This window comes from Zootoca vivipara, chromosome 4 (assembly GCF_963506605.1).
Source record: "Zootoca vivipara chromosome 4, rZooViv1.1, whole genome shotgun sequence".
Taxonomy (NCBI): Eukaryota; Metazoa; Chordata; class Lepidosauria; order Squamata; family Lacertidae; genus Zootoca; species Zootoca vivipara.
Window position 1 is genome coordinate 36,063,680 of NC_083279.1, and position 21,649 is coordinate 36,085,328.

Consider the following 21,649-nt stretch of genomic DNA (forward strand, 5'->3'; position numbering starts at 1 on the left):
CAGCAAATATTAGGCCAATTGCTTTCTATCTTGGAGGTGCAATCAAATAGCGTTTTAAAAACTGGACTTTTTGCGATTTGGAAAGTGAGGTGGAAATGTGTTGAAAAGTGCAACAATGAACGAATAATTAACTGGAAGACATGTAAGCACACACAAGCAAATTAGGATGAATGTAGGGTGACCCGTAACAAACCAGAACAAATGTTCAATAAAGACCAGGCATAGTCTAATCACCACTTAAGCTTTGGGCAAGCAAAACTGGATGCCAGCTATAAATCACATGGAGTCCGTGAAATTAACTCTTTATTAGCAGAAACCAGGCCAGCTCAGAGGAGCCAGGCCTAATGAGCACAGCAACTCTTCTCAGTAGGTCTTGCCCCATGAGGCAGTTGCGGAGGCTGAAGACCCCTTCCTTCCCACATCTGCCTAAATCTCCTCCTCTCCAGGACTTTTTCCAAGCAAACAGAGACTGCACCTGCATGCAGCCAATCGTTCTGCCATTTTCATGCCTCTCCTGCTTCTGGGAGACAGGGGAGAGGGGAGCTAGCAGCAGCAGGAGGGGGAGGCCCCTTGGCTTCTTCAGCGGCCTGATTCATCTCTGCCTCTGGGCCCCCCTCCCCTCCTGCTTCTGCACTTCTGTCTGCCACAGACTCTTCCTGCTCACTAAACCCTTTTACCTCTTCACTTTCTGACACCTCTTTCAGTCTGCTCCCTCTTCTCCCTGTGACCACTTCCTGGGCTCTGAGGGGGTTCCCCAGCTGGTGCCTCTGTATCCAGCCTGTCCATGACACTGGAGAACAGCTGAATAAACAGGTGGCCTTTTTATTATTATTTAAACCAAACTGTGCATTGAATAAAGCATACAATTTCAATGCATGTTTACAAATGGGAGAATTCGCATCCATTTTGGCAGCTCTAAGGCCTAGAGTTAGGGCAGCTTCACACTGAAATCCAGAATGTATGGTGTATGTATTCATTATTGTTTCTCTATTATATTTTCCCCGCCACACCTTTCTCTAAGAAGCTCAAGGCAAGGTATATACAGACCCTCCAAATGTCCCTATTTTCCAGGAACAGTTCCAAATTTACAGAAGCCCTCCGGTTTCTGATTCGATCCTGGAATGTCCTGCATTTCCTTTGAACGTCCCTATTTTCATAAGAGAAATGTTGGAAGAGCTATGGAGCTATGCGTCCCCTGAGCCATGGAGACTGTTAGAAGACATCTGAATATTAAATGTTAAAAATGTTTAGAATTTTGTTTTTATGTATGCTGGAAGCTGCCCTGAGTGGCTGGGGTATTAATAACAAAATGGACTATTATTATTAATATTATGGAATGGGACGTCCCTATTTTCATCGGAGAAATGTTGGGAGGGTAGGTATGAATGTTACGGTTTCTGCACAACAGTTATGATGCAAGAGGTTAAGCGACCGGTGGTCCAGCGGGCTCCATGGCTGAGCGGAGATTTGTTCCCCGCTCATCGCGCGAACAGCAGCGACAGCGGTAGCATCCCTCCCTTCCTTACAGCACATCCCACCCACACGCCTAGCGAAACGTAGCATTGCAACCGCGCTTGCTTGCTCAGGAGGGCGCCCCGCCCCGCTGCTTTGTTGCTGCTCTCGCGCGTGCGGCGCGCGTTCTTTCTTCGCTCGCGGACTGTTTTTCAGCGCGGAGGAGAAGACGAGGAGGAAGAGGAGGGGGCGGGCTCAGCCGAGCCGCCTGCCTGCCTTTCCCTCCGCCCTTCTGCCGCGAGGCGTGGCTGAGTCTTCCCTTTCGCCATGATGAACAAATGACCTCGCGGGGAATGAAATTTAAATTCCGCAAAGGCGAGAGAGTTCTCTGCTTCGAGCCGGACCCGACCAAGGCGAAGGTGCTCTATGATGCCAAGGTGAGGATTCCTCCGCCGGGAGGGAGGGCGGGCACGCGCGCCTTGCCGTCTCGCCCCCGCTCCCCTCTTTCCCGTGCGCGCGCGCGCGCGGCGCCCCCCTCCTCCGAACAACCCGCCCGCTAACGGAAGCGGCGGCCTCTTTCTTCGGTGGCGCTTCCGGGTGTTGCAGCTGTTTCCTTTCCCCTCTGGGTGGCTGGGGAACCCAGCTCTGTTTGGCTGCCCCCACCCCGCAACTCAGCCCCACTCCCCAAAGCCAGAGGGGCTTAGGTGCAAAGCAGCTTCCTTGGGCTCCTCCACCTCGCTTGGCCCCATCTAAAGGGGCACATCTTATTGGAGCATATATTATTTTATTTTGTTCCATTGCATATACCGTTGAACGAGAAAGGAGACAACGCAAAAATAGGCGCCAGTCCTCCCCCCCCCCCGCTAGTCTCCTCGTCTTATTTTGACGCTTTTCTAGTATAGGTTACCTGGTGACCAGGGGCTGTCCTTTTAAGTGACAACTTGATACACGTGTATGTGGGGTAACCGCTTCCCAAGTTGGCTGACCGTGTTCTCTTGAGGGGAAGGGGTGGGTCTTACCAGCGCCTGGAGATTTCTCGGATCAGGTACAGGGAATGTGGGAAAATTGTCCCCACTTTTTAAAAGACAATACCACCGTGTTTACTACCGACTGGCTCTATTCTGTAGCTAACCATATCAGCTTAGAAGTAAGCCATACCGAGTTCAGTGGGGCTTATTCCCACTTAAATGGGGATTGCATTTTTATGGCCTGGCCTCTGTTCACCGAATATTATCAGCTCAAGCTGCTGCAAAGGTTATATAGAAGGCTGCAGCTGCGCCTTTTCTGCATGGCAAGGCCAATTCCACTGTTCTCTATAGGAGAGAAAGGCCTTCCCAACGACTTCTTAGCTGTGGGCTTCCTATAAGAAAGCTGGTTTATTTTGGCAACACTAGAAACAAATATCTGAATTCCATGCTAATTTACTTGGAAGTAATATTTATTCAAATGTTACATATTCTTAAAAGCCCCATGTGGAAATCGCTTCCATGTAGTATTTTGCATGTAACTCAAGTTCAGTTTATTCACTGACCGCAGAGGCACTGGACGGCATGACCCTTTGCAGCTAACCAGTGTGTGCTACTTGGGTGTTCAGGTGGAAAAACAAAACTGCCTCATGCATTTTGTAATGTTTGAACTGGACCCAAGTTCTATTAAAATAAATAGTACTTTGGACAATGAGGGCACTACCAACATTTTAGCATGGATGGATTTGTTGTATATGTATTCAAAATGGACTTTCTGCACCCTCCCCATGCATTGAAAAGCAAAGACCTTTAATAAAATGACATAGCATAAATAATCTTGTTTATAGTGAATGAGAACTGCTTTTTTAAAAAAAGACAAGCATACTTTGTTTTATAGCAATATTTATAAGTTATAAATGAGGCTTACTTAAAACATTTAAGGTAATCTATAAATTGAAACAAACCGGTAGGATAATTCTTTACCATCTACCATGTAGGACTGAAAATAATATATTTGGCTGTAATCTCAAGCATATTTGAAACCATTTCAAATGCTTGGAAAATATATTGCAAAATAGCTCAGGACTGTAGCTTAATACTGAATACAGTGATGGCAATTCCCTGTTATGTACACCAGATCCTTCCAATTCCTGTTAGTCCAAACTAGATTACGCAGCCAAATTCTGTGTACACTGTATTTAGTTGGAAGTAAGCCTGGTGAAAAATATGTAGACTCGTGTGCTTAGGATTGTAGCCATAAACTTTATAGGGAACTGCAAAGGAAATAACTGGAAAAACTGTTATATTGCTTTTATACTCTGCAGCCTAATCTTATGCAGAGTTGGCCACATCTAAGTCATTGAAATCAAAGGGCTTGAGTATACTTAACCCTGCATATTGTTGTGGTGGTATTCTTTCCCTTGTTTTGTGGCTTTTGAATGAAATTATGTGTGTATTGATGATGACTGTTAGAGACAGGTGGCAACATACCTTCATTTGCTTTTTAAAATGGATCTTCAGTAGCAGGCATACTGTTCAGCAAAACACCTGCCAAGCCAGCTGCACCTTTGTTTCCCAGAGGGTGTCTAGTCTGGGCAACCTGGAAAACAAGGATGGGAGCAGGTGAATACAGTAAAGCTAGAGTCAGCTCAGGAGTTTCACTGCAGCTACAACAGGAAAGAGAAACTATGGCCCTACATGACACCACCTGGTAAGGGGATGGGGGGAAAGCAGAGTTAGGATTTACCTTGCTATTATTTCTTTACACAAACACCCCCATCCCCTTTCCAAACTGGTGTCAGGAAAAAGCAGGGTTGTTTTATTTTTTAAAAAAATATTTTTTAAAAGGTGTGAGCAGACTCCATCACTTGTCTGAACAGCACACCATTGTGTGCTATCTGGCGAGTCGGGTGTGACAGCAGGCTGGACAATTTCCCTTATCCCAGCTTGCCAGATGGTATGTCAGAAAGGGAGAAGGTTAATTCTTTTTTTAAAAACAAGGAAAAGAAAAGGAAGTTCTGATTAAAGGAAAGGAGGGTCAATTCTTGATGACACCTGATGGGGGTGGGGTGGGGAGAGCACCAGGACGAGGGTAGTGTGGCATGTGCGGGGGTTTGACAGCTCCCATAGGAAGTGATGATGTAGGAGAGTTTTAGCACACTGGGGTGCAGAAGCAAACAGCCAGAATACGCACAATCAGGTTCTTCCTCTTTTCTGCATTGGTTTTCTTACTCAGTCTTCTCTGTTTATGACAAGTGCCTGATTGGCTTTGATCCGCAAATGTTTTGCCCATCTCAGCCCTATTTTCAACACACCCCTGGCAGCATAGCTGTCAAGTTCTCCCTTTTTTAAAGGGAAAGTCCCTTATGTTGAGTAGGCTTCCTCGTGAGAAAAGGGAAAACTTCACGGCTATGCGTGGCAGAAGTTCCACAGATCTGGCAACAGTGTTAAAAACTGAGATATGAAAGCTAGGAGCTAAATGGCACCTTAAACCTAGGTTGTGGGTGCAAAAATGGAATGTCTAGGCGTGCTTTTTTAAAATAACTAGAATACAAAGCTGAAAATGAATGAACTGCAGCTAAATATTGCGTTCATTTTTCACATGGTCTAGTAGTCCTTCCCCTGCCCCCCCTATTATTCTTAAGAAGGTCTATTCTCCAGTCTTCAGAGAGTAGCTGGAAGTGAGGAGGCAGAAAAAGGTCCTCCTTTCCTTTCACTCTGCAGTTTTAATCTGAAATCTTAGGTGCAGTACTGCGCCCAGAGCTCAGAAACTGCTCACACTAATGAAATTCCCTGTCACAAAATTCGCCTAGAACAATGGGAGTTTCAAACACAGTCTGGCAATACTGGTTATTAATAAGGCTGCCACCTTCTTTTCCCTAGGAGCAAGGCCCATTAAACTCAATGGCATGTTTTGAATTGTACTGTTAAGGCTGAAAAAGTACAAAGGTGTGAAGCAATGTCAAGGTGTTTGCTTTGTTTTTACTCAGTGCAGTGGGAAGTGGAGGAAGAAGCAGAGTCGCCAGGGTGGTGCAGGTGAGAGAGACTGGCTACAATGGCATAGGAATCCCAGATGATGGTCAGCCCAGGGTTTCTTCATATGTAGCAGCACCACTGGCTACACAAACCGGTTACATTCTGCCCGCTCCCCCGGCGAAAACTGCAGTCCCTAAGTGCATTGTCTGCCGTTTCTTCTGCAGGATTTGAATACAGCACCAGTTCCTTTCTTAGTATGGGCTAGAAATCCAGTGTCTGTGTTGTGACAAATAGCAATTGGTGATCCATCCTCAAAACAAATAATGCATTTGAAAAGAGAGCCACTCAGCAATCCCCTACACATTCTCAGTTGCTAAATGTATTGTCTCTGGGTGGTATTCTTGGCTTGGTTCCCCAACTCCTTTCTGAAACAGCTATTGCTTTCACATATGATATTGTCTGTCAGCCTTCAAAATAAACAAGCTTATTTGGAAATGAAACTAATTCTCTTGGTCTGAAGTACCAACCTGTAGAATCTATTCCCATGTTTATATAATAATGCACAAATGTTAATAATTTCAGATTGTTGACATTGTTATTGGAAAGGATGAGAAAGGAAGAAAGATTCCAGAATATCTGATCCATTTTAATGGTTGGAACCGAAGGTGAGGATGTATTTAGTACATTGTGCATAGTGCTGCAAGTTCTTTTAATAATTCACGAATAAATAAAATTTCAAATAACCACACCTTTGCAGGGATTGGTACCTGTAATGCCTACCTGAAAGTCAGACAGCAGTTTTAATCATGCTTATCTTGAAGTAAATGTCACTGAAATTGGACTTGCTCCTAAATAGCAATGTCCATGGCCAGATTGTGAGGACCTGCCATCAGTGTAAGAGGAGGCATGTCAACTTAACTGCTTTGTGCAATATTTTGTGCATCCACTCATACAAAAAATGTATGCATGATCTCACTAACTTTGATATCAAACTAATAATCAACATTAACTAAATCCCAATAAGCCTTTTAATTATGAACTGACCTGAAATCATATGTATTGTTTCAAATAATACTCCCTACTGTAATCTTACATTCTCATGCTTTTTTAATAAAATACTCAGTTGGGACAGATGGGCAGCTGAAGACCATGTTCTTCGTGACTCTGATGAAAACCGCAGATTACAACGTAGATTGGCAAGAAAAGCTGTGGCTCGCATGTAAGGATAAAACAAAGTTTGCACCAATAGTCATATCTGTTAAATGCATATCCCTTTTACATACAATTGTGACTTTATACCTGTTGAGGTAGATGTAGCTATTTCTGTACTTCCAAGTTATATTTTTTAACCAGGCTTTTCACTAAACTCTTTTAGCACATGGATGGGAGTCAATTTGTTCCCACTGGGAATTCTAAAAAGGAAAAAAAGCTCTAAAAGCTAACATTCTTAAAACTTCCTACCACTAGTAGTCAGAACAGTTGTGGTGGGTGACAGTGCTCTGCGCCGTGCTTTTTAGAAGAATGGACCACTACTATTTCTGCCCCGCTTGTGTGATTTATTTAGCTATAGCTAACTTTTTAAAGCAATACCTTTTGTTTTCATGAGAGAAGCCACATACCTATATAGATGAAGGATCCCCGCCCCCAGCAATAGTGGGAGCTACTGCTTTTATAGCTTGCTATTCTCCTTGGTAGTGAGAAAAGGCACCAGCAAACCACTCAGTCTTCTCTCAACCTATTGCTGCAGTAGTCCTTAAAAAACTAGAATTGAAACTCCAGGATCAAATCATAGCTTCTGCTTTACATGGTGAGCACTAACCATAGTTAACTGGTTTGGGTGAATGAGTAAACTATGGTTTACTGCCAGCAAGGGAGGGGACTGCAACACACAAGGAAAGGAGGAAGCATATGATAATAATAATAATCTGCCAAGGCTTTTTTGTGTAGCAACAACCTATAGCTAGCGCTATGTATGCATCAGTACCTATGTCTTTGAATCCATTCATGTTCAGGGGAATGGCAAAACACAGGCATATCCTGAAGATTTATGTTTGTATGGTATTTTTGTACTCTTACTGCTTTAAGTAAAATAACAAAATGTTAGGTTGAATGGTAGGCTTTCTTAAATTTCTTTTAGGAGAAGAAAAGGAAAGAAAGGGCGTTGCAGACTGCCTGGTGTTGATTCTGTATTGAAGATCCTTCCTGCTGAAGAGAATGATAAAAGCAGTGAAAAATGTAAGTGGTGTCTGTTTTCTCTGCTTAAGTACAGTGGACGCTCAGGTTGCGAACGTGATCCGTGCGGGAGGCACATTCACAACCCGCAGCATTCACAACCCATGTCTGTGCACGTGCGGGTCGCAATTCGGCACTTCTGTGCATGCGCAAAGCGGGATTTAGCCCTTCTGCGTATGCGCGCACACCGAAACCCGGAAGTAAACTGTTTTGGTACTTCTGGGTTTGGCGCGGAGTGCAACCTGAAAAAATGCAGCCTGAAGCAGCTGTAACCCGAGGTATGACTGTATTTATATATCAACTTTATCAGCACAAAAAGATTTATCTCTAGTCCTAAGAAGCTTACAGCCTTAAGCTAATAAGGGAAAGGAGGGAGAAAACAGAACAGCTTTACTATGGGTTAAACTTCACATGTAAGTCTTATGTACAGAAAAACTTTGACTATTTTTGGTTTGAATTGCTTTTTGTTGATGATAGTGTATGTCCTGCTAAAAAGTACATTCACCTGTAAGGAATTTGGCAACATTTCTGAGTTCAGGTTTTGGAAATGAACATATTTGGAAATGGAATGGAACCGTAGCCTTAAAAGCACATCATATATTTAAGCTTTTCAACACTGGTAGTGGTAATAAGGAAGGTTTACCATACATCCTGCTTGTTCTGATGCTTCAGCAATTAGAACTATTCAGAATCTTTGTTGGGTAATGTCCAACTTATTGTTCCTTGTGAAACCAATTTATTTTCTGTAAATTTCCAATTATTGAAGCATTGTACTAAGAAGTTTCCCAATTATAGTTATTTTTCACTGATATTAAGAAACCTTTCCCATTTTGTCATGAATGAATGAAATTTTATTTGCATCAGCTGTCGGCCATGGCAACAAAAAACATTGCGATATACACAGGGGAAAAAAGTTGATTATATAAAACAAGTTTGTGGTGTGTTTAAATGTGTTTAATTAGTTAAAAGGAAGATTGATAAAGTTTTTAAATAGGCAGATAAATCTAGCTTGAGGATTACTGGTACATCTCCTTTTGTCAAATGAAGTGAGTGCACCCACCTTGTGGAATGCCCTCCCATCAGATGTTAAGGAGATAAACAACTACCTGACATTCAGAAAACATCTGAAGGCAGCCCTGTTCAGGGAAGTTTTTAATGTGTGATATTTTAATGTATTTTAATCTCTGTTGGAAGCCACCCAGAGTGGGCAGGGTATAAATAAATTATTATTATTATTATTATTATTATTATTATTATTATTATTATTATTATTGAGTGGGTAAGTGTGCTAAATGTCAAAGGTAACTCATTTTTTCTTATACAGCTATAAGTAGTTCTTCTTCTGATGACAGTGATGAAGGCACAGATGAAGAAATAAAGAGTGAAGAAAGTGACGTGGATGACAAAATAGAAATGGTATGCCAATACAGCTATCTTGACCAGCAAATAAGTGATAAGCTATAAAATACTTCATGGGCAACTATGAGAATTTTCTGGGTATAAAGTGTAGAGACAGTTTCTTACTTGCAAAAGATTAGCTTAATGCAGGGGTTCCCAAACTAAGGCCTGGGGGCCGGATGCGGCCCAATCGTCTTCTAAAGGGTCCAGGAATCAGCATGTTTTTACATGAGTAGAATGTGTCCTTTTATTTAAAATGCATCTCTGGGTTATTTGTGGGGCCTGCCTGGTGTTTTTACATGGGTAGAATGTGTCCTTTTATTTAAAATGCATCTCTGGGTTATTTGTGGGGCCTGCCTGGTGTTTTTACATGAGTAGAATGTGTCCTTTTATTTAAAATCTATCTCTGGGTTATTTGTGGGGTATAGGAATTCTTTCATATTTTTTTCCAAGATAATCCGCCCCCCCCCCCCCAAGGTCTGAGGGACAGAGGACCTGCCCCCTGCTGAAAAAGTTTGCTGACGCCTGGCTTAAAATTTGTATACAGTGTAAAAACAAGGTACTTTGTACCCTATGGTTTTTGTCACTGGTATATCTCAGCAGACCAATGGTGGTAAACCTTGGACACAGGAGCCTAGTTCTTCCCAAGCTATGCCCATTAAATATATACCACTTAATATTTCACAGATCGCTAATATCCAAGCAAGCTCCAATGAGACTTGTTTCACCTGGGAGCTCCACTCAGGAGCTGATTCCTGCCACATTGAATTCAAGCCAGTCCACAAAGGAAAATATTAAATCTGATGTCAGGTGGCCGAGAAGTGGGTGGTTCCATCCATCTGTCAAAGTGGCTCATAGGGGCTAGAGAACATCAGGATCTGGCTCATTGTTTGGATCCAGTTTCCCATTTTTGTAGTATACCATATAACTCCAGAATTGTTTTTTGCACTGATCACAGAGGCGTATTGTTTCAAAGTACAACCTAAATGTAATGTGACTTGCTCTTAAAATGATGAGTGATGTTACGTTTTTAAAAACCCCAACATGTTTTAAATGAATTTAACATTTCTGTGCAAAAAAAAGTGTTAGTACGCAGTTGTTTTAAGTGGATGATGCAGCTAAGATACGTGGAGTATCCCCAATGAAATTAGTGGACATAAGTTGGTTATGATTAACTTTAGCTAGCTACTAGCATCAGTTCTGGTTCATATGTTATAAATAATTCCAGTGTTTCTCTCTGTGTAATTTACCTCAGCTACAATATATGAAAAGACTTTTAAAAAATCTTGTATGTATTTGTACAGAAAGAAGAGCAAGAGACTCATACTAAACGGGACATGGAAGAGAGAGCAATAAACATCGAAATTCCTGAAATCTTGAAAAAAAAGCTTGAAGAAGATTGTTACTATATTAATAGGAGAAAACGGGTATGAATAACGTAATCAAATGAAGATGCTTGAAAGCACTTATGTAAAATTCTTGTATTCAGAAGATTGAACCATTTTAGTTATGTGTTTCATAAGCTTTATGGAAGCTAGTGAAAGAGTTCTGGATTGATGATGAATAGCTAATTTATATTGCAGAAGGAGTATTTTTTTAAAAATAACCCGAATTCTGCAAGAGTATTATTTCTGATCACTTCTTCCATGCTATCCCAGAGTGAGGTTATAGCCTGAGGAAAATACGGTTTGTGCTGCTAAGCTCTGTAGCTCTAAGAGGCAATATGATAGCCATCTTCAAGTATCAGAAGGGCTGTCACATGGAAAATGGAACAAGCTTGTTTTCAGTTGCTCCAGACAGCAGGACCCAAACCAATGGATACAAATTAGGTGGTGGGGTATATGTACATATCCCTTTTTATACCACTCACATAGACAATACAGCAAATGTGTGGATACAAAAGAGTAAGTTTGATCCCACTGAACATTTAGACTCTGGAACATGGAAGTAAAATGAGTATAGGTTTTATTGGTGGTCAGTAGTTAGCTGCTGCTACTGGAAATTCTATGGCTGCTTTACTCTCCAAACAGAGAAGGTTGGATGCAAAGTTTCTCCTGTACACTTTATTTTTCTGAGTTCAGGCTTGTCTACTTAAATGTGTATTTCAAAAGAATGGGGGTAAGCAGATCGCAGATATCAAGATATCATGAACTTGTATTATGTTGTTGCATAAATAATTCCTTCAATTTGGCCATTGATTGATTCATCTAGCTGGTGAAACTGCCATGTCAGACAAATATAATAACCATATTGGAATCGTACGTGAAGCATTTTGCCATCAATGCAGCTTTTTCAGCCAATGAAAGATCACGGCACCACCAGATGTCTTCACACACCAACTTGAATGTGCACTATATCCCACCAGAAAAGAAGTAAGCAAGCACTTTTTTGTTTTATGTATCTAAAGTATGCTGCTTGAAATGAAAGCATAAGTTTTCAAAGCAGTATGTGCTCACTTACAAATGAACTTGGTCACTCTGAGGATAAAGTGAAAGGTTAGCTGACACAAGCAAATCATAATGCTTGAAAATGCAATGTGGAGATGGATCTCATTGAGCTGTAAAGGCCATCGTAGGAGCTGTTAAAATTACCTTTTTAGTGGGGGTAATGTAGATACAACGTAAGGAGTTGGTTTGGGCAGGTTTTGTCTTGGAAGTAAAAGGCAATTGTTTTTAAATAGAGATACGTTTGGCAGTCCTTTTATTATCAACCTCATTTTCTGTCCCTGAGCATAAGCTCCAAAATTTAAGGTTCCCTAAATGGCAGCTCTCAGGAAACACCAGGTACATATAGAGCCTTTTCTGTATGTCATTTATGTTTATATAAAGTCATCTTGTATAGTTAATGACAAACTTAGTTGGTCTCTAAGGTGCTACTGGAAGAATTTTTCAAAAAAATTTTTTGTTTTGTATAGTTAAGATAGTAAGCAGAGTGAAGATGTAGCAGAGGGTTTAAATCTTCGCTGTGTTATTTAAAGGGTGTGTGGTGTTTTGCCTGGGTGTTTGTTGATTTGGTTGTTTACCAAGCCATAATATCTAAATGCAGTTTCCCTCACCAGATACATCTCTTGCAAGAAGATAGTATCAAAACAGATGTTTCATGCTAGTAGTCTAAATTCTTAACTCAATAAGTTTTAAGTTGTTTCCAAAACCTTCTAAGCTCACTGCTCGCCTCAAATGACCTCACCTCTCTGCCTGCCAGCAGTACTTAGCTCATCCTGTCCCTAAGATCTATGTGAATTTTTTCCAGTCCTACTTTGACTTCCCCTGCCGTCACCCCTTTCCCTCAAGTCTGTTTATTCTCAGCATATGATCTACTCTTCCCCTTCCTTCAGCAACCATTTTTCTGAGCCCTCTTTTCATAATTTCAGTTTCCCAGACCTTAGCTTTCCGGCTTCCCCAGCCAGCCTGCTATTTTCTTCCCACATTGCGTAAATAATATTTTCACCTGACAAGGTGTTTGGTTCAGTTACAGTGTTGTATCTTTGTCCTTGCTTGTTTCATATACTTTCACACCCTTTATACTTGTGATAATGTGACACAGTTGTTTCTACAATGTATGCTGGCTACTCTGTGTTTAGTGGGGAATTGACTTCCTATAAATCTGACTTTCTATTCTCAGCATCATCCCTGTAAAACTTCAGAGATATAGTCCCCAGCTTCCAGCCTGGAGCAAGAGCTGGGGCTTGTGATAGCTTAGAGAAGCTCTGGCCAGTTCATAAACACAGTGAAATATCAATGAATCCAGCTCTTCTCCAGAGCTTTGGGGTGGGGAAGGGAAGGGAATTGTCCTCAATCTCTTGCTGTGCTTTAGAAGCACTTCCATGTGGCGTGATGTGAGACCCATCCATTCCTCCACAGGGGAAGAACCTTGGTGACTTCAAATTTTGGTTGGCTGTCAAGGAAGGCATTCCAAAATTTGTGGACCTGTACTCAAGAAGCGTAAATGTTCATGAATTTGTGCTCTTGCGTGTCGAGGCCCTGTGACCACCCAGTTCCCTAGAGAGTTCCCTAGAGTTCAGTTAACTTAAAATGTACATTCACTTACCATTTCTGTTAAAATTGTCTGCCTTATGACATGTTAACATAAACATATTTAGTTAATTATAGAAAATATTTATTCATTTCTTTTGCAACCTTAACTTTCTAGTGTTGAATTGTGTAAAGAAATGGTGGATGGGCTAAGAATAACATTCGACTTCACTCTTCCTCTGATTCTTCTGTATCCCTATGAGCAAGCACAGTTTAAGAAGGTGACTTCCTCCAAATTTTTTCTTCCAATCAAAGAGAGTGTAGCAAACACTAACAGGTAGGTTGGGTGCTTCTTTTGTTCTCTTCTCTGGAGTATATTTTTAAGTAGATGGTGTAACTGCAGTGTGTTTAACCTTTGCTTGCTTTTTGTGATAGTGAGATTGGTTTCAAGTAGGCTAAGAACAAGTAGAAGACAGTAGTTTTGAAAAACATGGAAGTCCCATTGTTACTATAGCTAATACTTTTTTTCTGCATAACATACAGTTGCATCGGTAAGCACTTACCACTTTAGTGCACTTTTATTTTTCTCTTTCTTCAGAAATCAAGAAGAGCTTTCCCCAAGCCCACCACTTCTGAACCCGTCGACTCCCCAGTCCACGGATAGTCAGCCTGTGACGGGAGAGTCAGCAACACCAAAACGCCGAAAAACCGAACCTGAAATACTGCAGTCCCTAAGGCGCTCCACACGCCACACATCCAACTGTGACAGATTGTCGGAAAGCAGTTCTTCGCCACAACCAAAACGACGGAACATTGAGGGTCCCACTTCAATGCCAAAATTGTTTTTGCACCTTGAAAAGAGTATGTCGTTGTAGCAAGGTGGAGAAATTATTTAGTGGGGGAAGGGGCAGACACCATTTTGTTGTAAACATTATTTATCATCTATTACTTTTTAAGAAGTAGGGAAGGACATTTGTCATGTGCATGCTGAGTGTTATAGTAGTAGTGGAAGGAAAGTAGGTACTGGTGGCACTGAAACCTTTCCCTCTGGGTAGGTAGCTTGGATGCATATAATTTCAACTGCCTTCACTCCCCACTCTGCTTAAGTAGACTTGCTTCAAACATAGAATAAAGCCCAGAATAATCAGCCTTTGACTGATTAATGTTCTATGTCCTATTAAATGTGTCCATGGGATGGGTTATTGGTGTGGTTTTGTTCTTGTTTTTATTATGTATTTTGTGTTCTCGTTTTGTATTTTTATGTTGTGAACCTTCTTGTGATCTTCCAATGAAGGGCAGTATACAAGTTTAATAAATAACAAAATAATAATAATAAATCATGCATGAATTGTGTTGATACAAGGTCATCTGAAAATAATTTCTTCCTGGTCACCTGATCAATTCCTGGAAAACAGATTATTATTATTTTTGACATGTGATCTGAAAGATACCAAAGCCAAGTTCAGAGGCTCATGCCTGGGTGAGCGCTTTCCCTAGAAGGTAATGACCAAAAAAGTCCTGAGGAGCTTTTGATTACAGCTGGAAGAAGCCTCACACAGGCGAATAAAAGTTCTGTTCCTGATGCATCAGTGAATAATATAGCTCTCTGCTTTTCTTTTGAAGAAACTCCTGTCCACAGTGGGTCATCGTCACCCATCACGTTGACTCCTAGCAAAGAGGGTGGCGCAGTATTTCCTGGTTTTGAAGGCAGAAGAAACAATGAATTAAACGAGGTAAGCTCTTAGTCTTAGCAGGTTCTTAAGATTAAATTTCGTTAAAAGAACTAAATTTAGCTGTGAACCCAAGTTGTCCTTAGTCTCTCTAGAAAAAGAGCACCTGCAAATGTACACATGGCTCCCACTTTGCTGCTTCCCTAGCATGAGCTGAAACAATACACCACAATCTCTGAGTTCCAGACAAGATTATTGTGTCCAAACAGACTTTATGGCTTGTTTTTCTCCAAATGAAACATAGCATAGAGCCAAGGTTTGATCTTGAATTACTAATTGTGGTTTGTTTGAGCAAAACAAGCTGAGATCCCTGGTTCAGATGTCATTTGAAGCAGGGATTGTGGTTTTTTGGTCCCACTGATGCTAGGTGAGGAACACAGTGAGACAGAGATCTACATTCATAATAAACCGTTAATTATGGTTTGTTGTGTTGTACGAGCTGGGCCTATATAATCTCTTGGGGATATTATTATGGACCATGCCTTGATGTATTCTTAAACGTGCTAATTTTATGTTTAGGTGTTGTCATGGAAACTTATGCCAGAGAGCTATCCCCCAGGTGATCAGCCACCACCGCCTTCTTACATTTATGGATCTCAGCATTTGCTACGCATGTTTGGTAAAATACATTTTTTTACTTTAAAAATAGACTCTGTATAGTGCTAAGGTCCTATACACAGTTACTTGGATGTAAATAACACTTTGTCCCAATGAAGTTTGGATTGGATTTCTACAGTAACACTTCCAAATAAGCAATTTGAGCTCTTGAGAGAATTTGAGTTTCTCTTTTAGGTACTGTATTCTCCCATATCCAGATATACTTTATCTACTCCATCTTCTGACCCTGGTGCAAGAATTCAAATACTGAGTGTTTCCTGTTAAACTAGTATTGGCTTACTAAATCTCAAGCAGGTCATTTTAAAAACATACATTTGTTCAAACTGGGTGCTAATGTGGGAAGCTCAGCTAGTTCATTTCTACTAACTGTTGTGCTGGGGGAGAAATAAGGATGGGATACAGTGGCTGTTGTTTTAAGCATCACATGAATTTGTTGCAGGTCACTGCAGATGCACCTGAACTGTCACTTGTTGAAGTGTTACGAAAAGCTGGTAGTGCAGCTCCAAACTGGAAGACAAGCTATTTTAGCAATCAAATTGACCTGCGTATCCTTGCAGCATATTTGTCATTTGATTTAAGTACTTCTATTAACACATTTTTGTTCAAAAAATTAAAAATTTAAAAAATCACTTGTCCAATTATCTAGGGGCACCTCTTGACTTGATCTAGTTGTATCAAATTCTGATGAACAGCATAGCAGGGCACATTCACTATCTTCATCAGAAACTGTTACGGGCTGAGCCACAAGCCATTCTGTATGCCTTGAGGATCAATATACTTTTACAAATGGAAGAAAACCACCAGAGTATTCTACGTATACTCATAGATTATTGAATTGAGCAATGGGAAACTTAACTTTAAAAAATCACATTTTTCTTTTGTCTTTGCACAGTTGCATAGAAACGGATTAAAAATTAACTATAATAATGTTCCCCCCCCCATTTTGTTTCTACAGTAAAGCTTCCTGAGATACTTGGGAAGATGAGCTTTCCTGACAAAAACCTAAAGGCATTAGTAAAGCACTTTGAGTTGTTCCTAAGGTAACTTGACCGTGAATTATAGAAAGTCTTTAAGTCTAAATGTTCAAGGGCACCTAGTAACTGCAAGAGCAATCGTTTTAATAATGGAAGAGACCTGTGCTATGTGACTGTTTAGCTTCGTCTGTAAGAAAAGTGAGAGGGTGTGCCCAACAAGTTAATTCTACCTTCACAAAGGGCTTCCTGTTAACGTTTTGTATAATAAGAAGCTGACACATTGTTTCATTTGTGTATCCTCCGATTGCACTTAAGTGAAGTGGGAACTTTGGTGTAAGGAGTGCTTTAGATGCACAACAGGATGTGTGCATGGTCACCCTATACCTGCATTATATGATGTCCATTGCTGTCCTTAGCATCCATTCTCGATACACCAGTGCTTCAGATTGGCCTACCATCTATGCGGTGCACACACAGTTGCCATTCAGAATTGATATTTGTTCATTATATAGAACACCGAATTAGCATTTCTACCATATACTACTAACTTGATCATTCTTCTGATTTGAGTTTGCAGCTAGTCTTATTTGTACAAGGAGTAGGCACTGTGGAATTCAATTTGCAATAATGATATGTGACCACTAGTCTGTACCAATAGGCAGTTAATACAGTGCCAGGCAACATTAGCTGCCTGAGAGGCTGCAAGTATATTCAGTTAAGCTTTAGTTAGAGAAACTAGAGTATTTTTAGGCTGTAACCCTCTGCCCAGTTACTTGGGAGTAAGCCCCATTAGACCCAGTGGGCTTACTTCTTAGTAGACATGTGTAGGATAGTATCATCAGAAGCTGGAACCGAGAGATGACGTAAAATTGATTTAAAATAAATAAATGAGCTTTATTTTTATTTCTCGCACTGCAGCATGAAACCATCATATAACACATATCTAGCTCAGTCCCTGTCATCTCCAGTTGGGCTGGGAAGGACTTCTGCCACTTCCATTCTGTGTCAATGGATTAAAGGGCTCTGCATGAGGCAGCTTTAGTGGCCTATGAAAGTGAGATTGCTGCTCCTATTTATGCCAAAAAGTAGAGCTGTGTAGAACAAACCTCACTGTTGGCACACCTACCAGTCCAGTTTTTCATCCTCCCTGCTCAGAGAAGGCAGGGAGGTTTGAAAACAATAGTTCCCACCTTCTCTTCTCCTTATTCCTGTGATTTGAGAGAGAAACCGTGTGGACACAGTGGAGGTGGCACCATGTCCTGTGGAGAGCCTAGCACTCTGTTGATCCCTCAGAGGAGAGAGAGGGCAAAGAGACTTTAAAGCACTTTAAAGGGGGCCAGCCTGGCTGACAGTTGGCTCTGCCCTTTCCTCAATTCCAGACCAAGTTGGATTGGCACAAGCAGTCCCTGGCTAATTGGGAGCGGCTGTGTTCAGGTGAGAAAAGGTTTCCTCAGCAAAAACACTGTTGTTTTTGCTGCAAGACAGCTGCACCTCTGGAAATTAGTTTTCACTGACACTCGTTGCTCCGCTTAATAACACCAACCCGCCCAAAGTGACTGCCTGGCTAATACGAAAATTAGGCTACACAGTTAGGCTACACAAACAGATATCTCTAACTTGAAATATAATTCTCTGTGTTATGGCAGTGCCATTTTTACTTTAGCATAATGACTTGTTGAAATGTAGTGACGGGTTGTCTGATCTTATTGTAATTTGATTGCCAAGTTCCAAATCCAAATCTTGAGAGATACCTTTGAATTTTTCCACATGTGTATCTCAGTACTTTACTGGCATGAAATGGGATTCATAAGTAGAGACTGCAGAAGCTGAGTAAATGCCAGCAACAAGAATGAGTGCTTGTTGTAAGTGTATTGCAGATTCAAGGAGAACACCAAAGGGTTAAATTAAAACCATTTCCTGTGTATTACAAATGGCATTTTAATGTCCTTGGGAAACCAAAAAGGAAAGGGTTGCAACAACAAATAACTGCATGTTCAGTGATGGTAGACTTTAGTTGCTTAGTCTCAGAAACCAGGAAATATAAATTGTAACATATCTCTGAATTACAAGAATACTTGGCTTGAAGTCAGCAAGTAATACATTAGAGAATTACAAGCTCAGCAGATTTGAGTTGTGAACTGACTAATTTTGATCTTCAGCAGCATCGCTGGAAATATGGCAACAAGACTCTAAAATCTTGAAGGTGTGACTCCCATTAAGGAAATTGATTTTTGTAATATTCTGTGTTGGATGTTTGAAAAATTACCTATGTAGGTATGTTAGAGAATTATAGAACTCTCAATACATATTCTGATTTTCCAGGTTTTTGGCAGAATACCATGACGACTTTTTCCCAGAATCATCTTATGTCGCTGCCTGTGAGGCCTACTATAGTACAAAAAATCCACGAGCCATCTACTGAAGCAATCCATATTGACATAACCAACTGTACATACTCCATGGCTACTACTTTACTTCACTACTTCAAGAGAAAAATCAAAATACTTTGTTGTAATATTACAAAGGGAGTTCCTCTAAGTCATTCTTTTGACATAAGAGAATCACATTTCATTTCAGAGGTATGCTGACATTGCATTCTAGCACCAGATAACCTTCACTTCTAGATAAAAGAAGCTCTGCATTGACTGCTGATGCATAGAACTGCATACCAATACAGCGAGGAAAAGGAATAGATGCATTAGAACAGACTTCACGAGAACTAACCATGGTGCGTTCCACTTTAACATGAGCTTGCTTCACCTTGAATTCCTGGAACACCACCTCCATTTAAGGTGAATCTAGGAGTGGCAATTCTACAAGTTTTTCTCATTTGGAATTTGTACCTCATTACATGAAACTATTTTGACATAAAGTGATATTTACAGAAGAAAGAATAAGCAAGGGTTGTGTTAGCATGATCTCAGTTTAAGATTTCTGTGGTTGGGGGAGGAAGAACCCAGGATTGCTTTTAAGGATGCACTTGCATTTTCCCACGGTAGGTGTGTTGGCAATGCCTGAATAGCTTGGATTTGGATTAATGCACCCCATACGTGATTTGAATTGCTTTGGTGATTTATTTATTTTTGTCAGCAATTGTTAAGAACAGGGTGTACTTGTTCTCGGGAATGAAGAATGCCACAGTGACAATTACTTTGGCAAGAGTTCTGAAAATCAACAGTGGCTGCTAAATGAACCTCTGCTATGGGATGTTCAGCTTGAGGTGCAGATTTTGTTTAGATTAGTTTAGGAGTATGTGTGCTGCTACATAGGTAGAGATCTGGACATACAGTTGCCTGCTGGCGTTATCTTAACGTGGTAATGTGTGATGATATATAAATGAAATAGATTTTGTTTCATATACTAACTAGACTTAAATAACCTTTAGAGTTAAACTCATATGCCTATACCAGCCAAAATAGCTTGCTCAATTAAATACTTTAATTTAGCCTCTGTAATTGAGAAAGCCAGTAGGCAAATAAGAAGGACTGACACTATCGCTTAAGTAGTCTGATACTGTATCCACACTACTTGAACCCCACCCCCTAATTTTATTAGGCTTTGTATTGGTCAGCTCAACTTATGAATTAAGAATTTAATATTTCCATGGGACAGAGTTACCTGAATACTAAGTTGCCCATAAATTTGTAGCAGCAGCAGCAATTGGTTCAGGCACCAAAATACTTAACACTTGTGTCATTGCTCCCAAATGTTGGGATAATTCACCTAGATGACTTCTCCCTAACAAATGATTGCACCCTGTTTTCTTAAACAAAGTCCCAGGTTGTGAGCCTAGTCAGTTAATAGTTTTGAAGTTTCAGCGAAAATACCTTTAGACTCTGACCCGATTGACACAGATTGCAGGCCTACTGTTGTAACAGGCTGGCTTGTGCAGGCAGGGGACAACTGCGGGTAGAACGGTTGCAAGGTGTGGCAGGGCCATTTAATTTGTGGACTATTGCTGTTTGGGGTGCTAGAGTTTGATAAATATATTGGTTCCACACAGGTTTGCTTTCCGACTATAGGACCTAAAGTGCTTTGAATGATTTTGGTCTCCAGTTTGAAGTTTTATAATGACAAAGGCATTTGATAGCCTTGATGTAAATATTGTTTGTACAAAATGGTTAAAATAATTAATAAGTTAATATAGAATAGCAAAACTTGATTCTAATTCCTTCCATTGTGTGTTCAGCTGTATGGCAAATGTCTTTTGTTGTATTCAGTGTATAGAAATAAAACGGCTGAAGTGAACCATTCCTTTATTCATTTATGCATTTTACATATCTTGGTACATCGATTATCGTTGTTTATCTTACACTCTTTGACTTCTATACACTTCCCCCCCCCATTGGATCTTATTTAATCCTTGTTAAGCTGCTTCTCCTTAATTGCCAAAAGTGAACCATTCCTGTGTAGTCGCTGTTAAACTGTAAAAAAAAGGCATATTTGGGAGCCCAAAATACTACTTTGTGTATCTGTTAATTTGCTAGTGCAGCATGGTAGTTAAAAGCCCTGTTCAAAAGGATTGTGTCCATCCTGTTTTCTAGGTACTTCACTCAAAATCCAGTCCATATCCAGTTCTTTCTTACATTTTCTTGCATGTAACCCAGAGTATGGGTACTTATAACCACAATGCTCTTTCACAAAACTGAAAAGGGGGTCCACTGCTCTGTAGAGAAACTTTAAACTCATAACTTTAAAGAGGAAGCCTTTTTTCTGGCTTTCTTCAGATTACCTTGATAACTCACTGGCCTCATCTGCCCCTGATTAAGTTATTCTACATAGTTGTTTACCCAGGTATGTACTCATGCACATATACAGAAAACAAAGCACTGCTGTCTGTTACTATCTATATTCATATCACACTATGTATAACTATTTCTAAGGAAATGCAAAAAATACACATGAGAAGCAACAACTTTTTCCATGACTAGGCTTGTCCACACATCCACTTGTCGCCCTGCTTTCCCCCAGGGAAACCCAACTCTTAATGGCTGAATCGAAGAAATGTCAGTTGAGTTTTCCAGGGGAAAGCAGGAAAGTGACAGGACAAGCAGACAATCTCCTGTACCTGTGCTGGTGACCCCTGTATCTGAGATAAAAATCACTGAATTATGTACTGATGCCCTTTCTAGACAAACAAGTTGGCCACTTCTATTAATCTTCTGTTGTTAGAAGGCTACTTCTATTTGTGTGAGTGAGAGTAGACCTAGATCGGTAATTCTGCTGCCATCATATATTTCCTCCGCCTGACAATTAGTCTTCCCTCCATCTGTGTGATGATCCTAGAATACAGAATGCATCCAACGGGCATTGAGGGAAATATGAGAAGAGAT

The 21,649-nt window shown here is 40.6% G+C and overlaps 1 protein-coding gene across 1 annotated transcript; it reads left to right on the forward strand.

Annotated features, from left to right (window-relative positions):
* Nucleotides 1-1,638: 1,638 nt before the first annotated feature.
* MSL3 (MSL complex subunit 3) lies at nt 1,639-20,564 on the forward strand. The gene is made up of 13 exons (XM_035115973.2): nt 1,639-1,889; nt 5,976-6,058; nt 6,517-6,612; nt 7,531-7,628; nt 8,950-9,041; nt 10,328-10,450; nt 11,235-11,395; nt 13,173-13,331; nt 13,593-13,855; nt 14,618-14,727; nt 15,244-15,343; nt 16,298-16,382; nt 18,639-20,564. The coding sequence occupies exons 1-13, from the start codon at nt 1,791-1,793 to the stop codon at nt 18,736-18,738; spliced, it is 1,569 nt and encodes a 522-aa protein (XP_034971864.1). The 5' UTR covers nt 1,639-1,790; the 3' UTR covers nt 18,739-20,564.
* The last annotated feature ends 1,085 nt before the right edge of the window (nt 20,565-21,649 follow it).

Coding starts and splice junctions, on each gene's coding strand:
- MSL3 (XM_035115973.2), top strand. CDS start 1,791: ATGACCTCGCGGGGAATGAAATTTAAATTCCGCAAAGGCGAGAGAGTT. Junction 13,856..14,617: donor GTTTTTGCACCTTGAAAAGA/GTATGTCGTTGT, acceptor TTTCTTTTGAAG/AAACTCCTGTCCACAGTGGG. Junction 15,344..16,297: donor GCATTTGCTACGCATGTTTG/GTAAAATACATT, acceptor TTGTTTCTACAG/TAAAGCTTCCTGAGATACTT.